Source organism: Hordeum vulgare, chromosome 7H, assembly GCF_904849725.1.
Source record: "Hordeum vulgare subsp. vulgare chromosome 7H, MorexV3_pseudomolecules_assembly, whole genome shotgun sequence".
NCBI classification, from domain to species: Eukaryota; Viridiplantae; Streptophyta; class Magnoliopsida; order Poales; family Poaceae; genus Hordeum; species Hordeum vulgare.
In genome coordinates this window covers 129,818,080-129,827,270 of record NC_058524.1, presented here as the reverse complement: position 1 = coordinate 129,827,270, position 9,191 = coordinate 129,818,080, and the positions used below count along the sequence as shown (strand labels likewise).

At 45.5% G+C, this 9,191-nt stretch overlaps 2 protein-coding genes across 5 annotated transcripts; both read left to right on the top strand.

Annotated features, from left to right (window-relative positions):
* The first annotated feature begins 3,921 nt into the window (after positions 1-3,921).
* LOC123412501 (amidase 1-like) lies at positions 3,922-6,386 on the top strand. Its single transcript, XM_045105455.1, has 3 exons — positions 3,922-4,627; positions 4,749-4,949; positions 6,298-6,386. The coding sequence occupies exons 1-3, from the start codon at positions 4,324-4,326 to the stop codon at positions 6,318-6,320; spliced, it is 528 nt and encodes a 175-aa protein (XP_044961390.1). The 5' UTR covers positions 3,922-4,323; the 3' UTR covers positions 6,321-6,386.
* A 70-nt stretch (positions 6,387-6,456) lies between these two features.
* On the top strand, positions 6,457-9,191 carry LOC123412500 (DEAD-box ATP-dependent RNA helicase 6-like). Of its 4 annotated transcripts, none has more exons than XM_045105453.1 (7): positions 6,457-6,549; positions 6,636-6,816; positions 7,026-7,177; positions 7,372-7,460; positions 7,711-8,160; positions 8,304-8,490; positions 8,594-9,191. In XM_045105453.1, exons 1-5 carry the CDS (start codon positions 6,457-6,459, stop codon positions 7,913-7,915), a joined length of 720 nt encoding a protein of 239 aa, XP_044961388.1. In that variant the 3' UTR covers positions 7,916-8,160; positions 8,304-8,490; positions 8,594-9,191. The 4 variants fall into 4 exon arrangements, with proteins under 4 accessions (XP_044961388.1, XP_044961385.1, XP_044961387.1 ...); XM_045105450.1 differs by having other exon boundaries at positions 8,304-8,515; XM_045105452.1 differs by having other exon boundaries at positions 7,711-8,178; positions 8,304-8,515.

Below are 9,191 nucleotides of genomic sequence, written 5' to 3'. Positions count from 1 at the left end.
AACTGTCGCAACGGTGCACAGTCGGGGAGAACAGAATTTTATCTTGAAATTTTGTGTGGGAACACCTTATAATGCTACCATCGTTCTAAGCAAAATAAGGTGCATATAAAGGATTAACATCACATGTAATTCATAAGTGACCTGATATGACCATGATCTTGTGCTTCTTGAGCTCCACCACCAAAGCACAGGCATGATCTTCATCGTCACCGGCGCCACACCATGATCTCCATCATCATGATATCCATCATCGTGCCGCCATCGAGGTTGTCGTGTTGTCTATGCTATTACTACTAAAGATACAACCTAGCAATATAGTAAACGCATCTGCAAGCACAAACATTAGTTTAAAGATAACCCTATGGCTCCTGCCGGTTGCCATAGCATCGACGTGCAAGTCGATATTTAACTATTACAACATGATCATCTCATACATCCAATATATCACATCATGTCTTTGGCCATATCATATCACATGCATACCCTGCAAAAACAAGTTAGACGTCCTCTAATTTGTTGTTGCATGGTTTACGTGGCTGCTATGGGTTTCTATTATGATCGCATCTTACTTACGCAAAGCCACAACGGTGATATGCAAATTGCTATTTAACCTTTCGCCCAGGACCGCCTCGGTCAAATCCGATTCAACTAAAGTTGAAGAAACAAACACCCGCTAGTTATCTTTATGCAACAAGTTGCATGTTAGTCGATGAAACTGGTCTCTCGTAAGCGTACGAGTAAGGTTGGTCCGGGCCACTTCAATCCAACAATACCACCGAATCGAGAAAAGACTAAGGAGGGCAGCAAATCGAAAATCAACGCCCATAAAAACTTTTGTGTTCTACTCGAGATTACATCTACGCATGAACCTCGCTCTGATACCACTATTGGTGAACATAGTATGGGAAACAAAAATTTCCTACGCACACGAAGACCTATCATGGTGATGATCATCTACAAGAGGGAGATCAGATCCACATACCCTTGTAGAACGCTAAGCAGAAGCGTTAATAAACGTGGTTGATGTAGTGGTACGTCTTCACGATCCGTCCCACGAACCGGCCCACGATCCGTCCCATGAACCGTCTCACGATCCATCCCGATCAAGCACCCAACGGACGACACCTCCGCATTCAGCACACATACAGCTCGATGACGATCTCCGCCTTCTTGATCCAGAAAGAGAGACGGGGAAGTAGATGAGTTCTCCGGCAGCGTGACGGCGCACCGGTGATGGTGATGATCTATTTTTGCACGGCTCCGTCCAAACTCCGTAGAAAACATATCTAGAGGAAGAACTACGATCTAGAGGAGAGGGCAACACGTGGCAAAGTTGTGTCTCAAACAGCCCTAAACCACTATTATATATAGGAGGAGGGAGGGGGCAGGCCTTGCGCCACAAGGGAGACTCGCTTGGGTCGGCCGAAGTGGAGGAGGGAGGAGTCCTCCTCCAATCCCACTTGGATTAGGACTCCTTCCTTAATTTCCCACCTCTTTTGGATTTTCTCCTTTTTCCTCATGGGCTTTCCTTGAATGACTTTGTCAGCCCATCATGCCTTATTGTGCATCCTATAAACCCATGTGGACCCCTTGGGGGTGTGTTGGGCCCACCGAGTGGGCCCCCGGAACCCATTCGTCACTCCCGGTACACTGCCGGCAATGCCCGAAAACCTTCTGGAATCGAAGTACCAACTTGCTATATATCAATCTTCGTTTCCGAACCATTCTGGAACTCCTCGCGACATCCGGGATTTCATCCGGGACTCCGAACAAAACTTCGGTCATCAACACATATAACTCAATTATACCGAAATGTCCTCGAACCTTAAGTGTGGAGACCCTGCGGGTTCGAGAACTATGCAGACATGACTTGAGACACTCTGGTCAATAACCAATAGCGGGACCTGGATGTCCATATTGGCTTCCACATATTCTACGAAGATATCTATCCGTTGAACCTCTATGTCAAGGATTCAGTTAATCACGTATGCTTTTCCCTTTGTCCTTCGGTATGTTACTTGCCCGAGATTCGATCGTCGGTATCTCCATACCTAGTTCAGTATCGTTACCGGCAAGTCTCTTTACTCGTTCCATAATACAAGATCCCGTAACTAACTCCTTAGTCACATTGCTTGCAAGGCTTGTTGTGATGTTGTATTACCGAGTGGGCGCCGAGATACCTCTACGTTACACGGAGTGACAAATCCCAGTCTTGATCCATGCCAACCCAACAGATAACTTTGGAGATACCTGTAGAGCACCTTTATAGTCACCCAGTTACGTTGCAACGTTTGATAACACACAAGGTATTCCTCCGGTGTCCGGAAGTTGCATGATCTCATGGTCATAGGAACAGATACATTGACATGCAGAAAACAGTAGCAATAAACTGACACGATCATACGCTACGTTTATAGTTTGGGTCTTGTCCATCACATCATTGTCCTAATGATGTGATCCGTTATCAAGTGACAACACTTGTCTATGGTTAGGAAACCTTAACCATCTTTGATCAACGAGCTAGTCAACTAGAGTCTTACTAGGGACAGTGTTTTGTCTATGCATCCATACATGTATTTGTGTTTTCAATCAATACAATTATAGCATGGATAATAAACGATTATCATGAACAAATAAATATAATAATAACTAATTTATTATTTCCTCTAGGACATATTTCCTACAATGACCTAGTACTCTACATTTTTGTACGCAATATCTTGAAATGCAATGTAAAACTCCCAACCAAGTGTATTAGTGACGGAGTGGTATAAAGTGCAGGTCAGTTCCCCCCTTCGGGTTTTTGAAGGCTTGTTTGATGGTCGGGATATTGATGGTTGATGTACTGTCACTCAGAAGGAAGTGCTAAGATGTTAGGAAAATGGGAGCATGTTTTCTCAGAATTTACTCAAAATTTGATGTTAGATTTTTGCAGCTTCCAAGCAAACGTAGTGTGCATGGACGTGTATGAATCTTGGCGCATGGTGCGTTGCCACATCAGCGTTTGATGTCGTTCGCTCCCAACGCCCAACTGCACAAACGCAGTGGCTGTACTCCAGGTCTGAGCAGAGAGAGAGAGAGAGAAAGAGAGAGAGAGGGAGGGGGAGAGGGAGAGAGAGAGAGACCCATCGCATTTTCTCTAAATAAGCTCCTCTAGTAACTGCCCCTATCACCTGTTGGAGTCCCACAGTGGAGTCTGCGATGGCCATCTGTCCGATCTAGGGCCTAGACGTAGTAGTTGATGCAGACGCGCTTGTGGCGCGCTCGGGGATGGAGGGTCGTTGATTATGCGAGGACATGGCTTGCCCTTATGCGGCCGGCGTCTTCCTCTTCTCTCGCCACAACATCGACAAAGAGGATCACACAAGAGGCCCCTGTCGCGCCAATGGACGACGACCTTGCCGCTTCATATCTACATGCACGGTGGTTCAACATCTTCCTCATGGAGTTGTAGACTCATTTTGCTCGTCGTCCCCGACCACATGCGGTGCATGGGTGAGTAGCTTTTTCGTTTGCTCAATTCCTATTAGTGGCTAAGTTTTGGGAGTTTTGACTCTCTAGGCAGTAGTGCATGCTTGATGTCGGTTGATATGATTGCAATTGGATGCTCCCATTTTGGTGATAGGTTATGCGTTTTCTTGGGTAATATTGTTTTATTTATTAAATTTTCTTCAAGTTGAAGAATGCGTCCGTGACTTACCCAAAGGAAAAGAAATAACAACTTCAATGAATGCCAACGAAAAAAATAGATTAGTCTAAATATAACACGCCTTTGAAAATCACTATTCACATGTATATCTTTACTATTAAAGGGGATCTGCCGTCGTCATGATGGTTCAACCAGCGATGGTTCGACCTCTCCTATCGCTACCTCCCACCCACGTCGTCCCGTTTTTTTATTTACCCTCCGAAAACCAACCGCAGCCCCGCATTGGCACGAAGAAAAATCTCTCCACCCACGTCGCGCGGGCGCTGCTGAGATCCGCCTCTGCGCCAGCACGCCCCGCCGTCTCGGCCAGCTGCATCGCTCGAGGTCGTTGGTGAGTAACCTCCCTAGGAGGCGCTCGCGCTGCGGGATCTCGGACTGACCGGGCCCGTCGCCATCGCAAAGAGGCGCTCCCGCTCGCTCGCTATCGCCGGCGACGAACGCCGACTGCCGATCTCCGACTCCTCCGTCGAAGTCGTCTTCACCGGCCGTCATCGACCTGGTCTTCGTCGGCCTCGCCCTCGATTCGTTAAAGCGCCTGGCCGACCTCGTCGGTGAGGCCGCGCGGATCTTGAAGCCGGAGGGCCATCTCGCCGTGCTCACCTCCAGCACCGCTGATGCCTACAACCTCCGCTCGCCAACCCCTGCGCCCCCGGCCGGTGATGGACAAGATGGCCTACAGCATCAACGGCGAGAACGCGCACTACGGCACCCCGAACAACCCCTGCGCCCCCGGCCGCGTCCCCGGCGGCTGCGCCGTTGCCGTCGCCGCTAGCCTCGCCGACTTCGCCCTCGGCACCAACACCGGCGGCAGTGTCAGGGTGCCCGCCGCATACTGCGGCATCTTCGGCCTCCGCCCCTCCCACGGAGTGGTCTCCGCCGAGAACATCGTCCCCATGGTGCAGATGTTCGACACTGTCGGTAATTCCAGTCTAGCCGTGCTACTGTCATTCATTCAGATGTTCAGCACACAACATTATTCATCTGCTCAAGTGTTTATTCAGTTCTATGAAACCATGTCATTGTGTCTCTGCCTACACAGGATGGTTTGCCAGAGATCTAGCTACATTGCCCCGTGTGAGCGACGTGTTGCTGCCGCCGGTCTCAACCGACACCGCCGATGCCGAGCTGCGACAACCGAGCCGTGTCATAATTCCTGCTGACTGTTTCAGGATCTTGGGCTCCTCTGATGACGACCACACCTACGAGATCCTCAATGCTTGTGCGGCCAAAGTATTCGGCGGTAAGTAGTTACCATGAACTCCCAACTCATCATTGCAGATTGGAGCAGAGCAGGATAATGCAGAGTTGTATAGGTTTTCTGAAGCTTCATCCTTGGCATCCCGTTGATGCAGAGTAGAGCAGAGGAGTATATGACAGCTTACACATATTAGTTAGTTTGCAGTTATATGTAAAATATCACCCCCATTCAGATATTTGTTAAATAGTCTGATATTTATGATGTTCCTGATGGTCTGCCATACTTTCAAGTGCATGCTTTATGGATGTTGTTATCCCAAATGACTTTTTTGTTATTCGAACTTACATCATGTCTTAGCAAACTTTAGCGGTTGCAAATAATTGGAGCAGTAAATTTCATCATATCTGCCTGCCAGGACTATCACTAAATAACTATCAGGTTATCAGATACTCATTTTATTTTAATGTGCAGTTCCATTCAGATGCTGAGCAATTTTGCCGCACGACCGCACCATGACTTTAGTTGCAAACATACTATAGTTCATCAGCAAACCAAATAGTTCTTACATCTCACACTATGCCTTGAGTTGTCATTTTTGAAGTGCCTTAAGAAGATCATGTCAGAAAAAGAATTTGTAGCTATTGGACTATGCTTATGCCGATTCTGTTTTCCCTGACTCAAACATGCAAGTATATGATTGACCCCTCAACCGCTACATCAAGTAACTGCCCTTTCTATTCTCGTCGAACAAATAAGGTTTTTTAAATCAAATTGTAACAACGAACTCTAAAAACAACAAGAATGCGATAAAACTCATGAGAAAGCATGTATACTTGCAAGCAATAATAACCCTGTGAAAAAATGAGTTTCTGATTTTGGCTAAATAGTACTTTCTCTGTAACTTAATATAAGATGTTATTGGACACTATGACAGTGTCCAAAAACATCTTATATTAAGTTACGGAGGGAGTAGTTGGTAGTGAGAAGCACTGACATTAAGATAATTTCTTAAGTTACTTGTGAATAAGAATGATAGAAAGATGAAACACTAGTAAAGAGTATGTACGAAGGCAAAGATAGTCTGTAAATGAATTGAGTTATGGTTCCTAAAGGATAAATAGTACCTGAAGCTGAGAGACAAGGTGGCGGTGCCCATGTCTTCATCTTGTAATATACTATAATGAAATGTATTGAATCTATTTTCTCTGGGGTTACTTGTGTAGCCTACCCCAACTTGCTTGGGACACTGTAGTAAATGTATTAAAGCTATTTTTGTTTGTAGAATTTGTGCTGAATGAATTTGCTTCTGCAGTCTTGGGCTTGTCAGTAAATAAATATATCTACATACGCATGTTTGTGCTTTCTTATGAGAAGTGTTGGCTTTTCGCAGGCAGACAAGCTTCTCTCTCCTGAATTTCAACCTTCTATAGAGCAGTTGATCCGTTACCTTCCAGCAAGTCGACAGATTTTAATGTTTTAAGCAACATTCCCTGTGACTATCAAGGAGTTCAAGGACAAATATCTGCCTAAACCTTATGTTATTAACCTCATGGATGAACTTACACTAAAGGGAATTACACAATTCTATGCTTTTGTGGAAGAAAGGCAGAAAGTTCATTGTCTTCACACCCTCTTTTCCAAGGTTTATTAATTGCCTCTTAATTTAGTTCGACATTTTGATCACCTGCATACATATAAATAATCTAACTTATGTTTATATTGGTACAGCTTCAAATAAACCAGTCAATAATATTCTGCAACTCTGTAAATCGTGTTGAGCTTTTAGTGAAAGAGATCATGGAGCTTGGTTACTCTTGCTTCTACATCCATGCAAAGATGCTGCAGGACCACCGTAACAGAGTTTTTCATGATTTCCGTAATGGGGCATGCAGGAACCTTGTTTGTACAGGTAAGCAATTATGTGTCTTCTGTATTGTCTGTTTTCTATTTTACTGCCAGGACTATCGCTTGCCTTGTATTGAGTTGTCCATGACGAAAACTGCGGTAGTGTCGTCCTTGCAGTTCATGTCCTTTAATCTTATTTTTGTGTGTACAACTTAACTGGTGGCATTGGTGCTCGTGGACTGAACTCATTTGTTGGATTGCCCACTGCATCAGTGCTTGGAGCTCCTGTGACAGTTGCTTCTCTTCTTGTACAACCTGTTGGAGCAGTTCCAGGGGCACCTCTTCCTATCATCTCTCAATCTGCTGATATTGGTACACCTACTGAATTCCTATTACTGAAGAACATGTTTGACCCAGTAGTGGAGGTATCTCATCTTTTCATCTTTTTTTTGTTCATCTCTATGTCTATTTTAGGTGCTTGCACGTCTTTGTTCAGCTGTTTAAAATTGTTATTATTATTCTTTGTGCCAATTGTTACGTTATTTCACCTGCATTATTATTTCCTGTTTACATTTGAGTTTCTGACTAACCTAATTGAAAATTTTCTTTTCCATTGCAGAGGGATCCTGATTTTGATTTGGATATTAGAGATGATGTGCAAGACGAATGTTCGAAATTTGGTGTAGTGAAACATATTTTTGTTGACAAGTAAGTCATTTGTCTTCTAAACCCTGATGGTATGCCCTTTTATTTGAAGGGTATGATACATGTTGTCAGCAGTTGTGATAAGCAAGGATAACAAAGTTTGCAGTAACCGACTTGGCGATTAACTACAGAAAACATCTAGTTCATTAAACTGGATAAGAGAAGAAAACAACCCACGTACACACACCCCACGCCCCACCTCCCACTCCCCTTCCCCATAATCCATCGCTCTGGATCTCCTGTCTCTCTGCAGATCGCCGCCACCGCCCTCCTCCCGCGAACGGCGACTCATAGTGCAGCCCAAAGATTGGAGCGGTTGGATTGCCGCCGCCGCTCTCCTCCCGGAGCGGGTGCTAATTGGCCTAGGCGCCTACCCGGAGCACGACGCGGATGTCTCCGCCTCTCTGGCAAAGACCAGGCGGTCGACGAGACGCCGGAGACGGAGACGACCTGAGTAGGTTAGGGTTGGGGGTGCGGGGGGCTCGCTAGCGTCGGAGAAGATGCGGTGGTGCGGGGTGTTTGGAGGGATGGCGGCGCTGCCAACACCGGCCGCGGATGGCCGGAACCGGCGGTTGGTGCCAAAGCCAGTGGGTTCGACGAGCGGGCGCGCCTATTGACGATGGAGGCAGGCGGAGATGGATGGTAGTGGGTGGGGTCGGGCGGGCTCGACCACGGCAGCAGCTCCACCTCGCATCTCATTCAGGTTTCTTTCAGCTTCATGGTGAAAAATATTCCTGCACATTCCTAAGTTTTTCTGTACAATTGTTGGGCTTGGCATATATAGAAACGTTACAAAAAGATTGAACAAACTTTATTTATTTTGATTTTGTGTCCATATGTCTGCAGAGCTTAAGATTCTGGCCACCAAGGCCAAACTGGATGCAGCTGAGGTTCAGTTCACCCCACTGTTATCTCAGTTAACAGCTTACTGTTATCTCAGTTAACAGCTTCAAAGCAGAGGTGCAGACTCCGGGTCCGGGTGCGCATCCCACTGATGCGGGGGGCCTTCAATCCAAATCATGACGACGCGGTGGTCAGCCTCCAGATTTTTTGACCGTGTTAGAACTAAAGACCTAGATGCCTAATCATTTTTTTCTTTACACATTTACATGAAAGTTAACTTCAAATTTCTGCAGCTTCAGCATGGTTTCTCAGGGGGGGGTAATTTGGTGGGTGGAGAGGGAGGGGAGGTGCCATGGGAGAGGACAACCATGGGGTGCGCCGGTGCGGGAGTGCATGATACAAAGATAAGATGGGGTGAAAGTGTAAGAGAGATTACCTGGGTCGTCGTCTGACGCTGCCGCCAACGGATGCTTGGAGCTACAAATGTGACATATATTTCATGAAATATTCACATCATGTATTGTAGTTGATTGTTCTTTTTCAGGAAGCAGGGATTATTTTCAATTATCAAGTTTTTGCCAAAAATGTAGATTGTACTGAAGGTTTCATGTTTGTGGTTCCGATTTTTGATTTTTTTGTAACAAGTTCAGTAGCAAACATGGGTCCACAAATTGTTTAGATGCATGTCTCGATGAGTGCATGACCATGTAAATGTATCCCTTAACTTTGTGGTTTAAATGCACATTAGAATGACCTGGTTAGATATGAAGACCTATTTGTATTAACATTCTCCTAGAGTTTGAGAAATCTTTATAAGAATTGGTCTGACTATGTAGTACAAACTTGGTACATTGGACATAGGAAGGGTTAATTCTTATTCATTTGATTTGA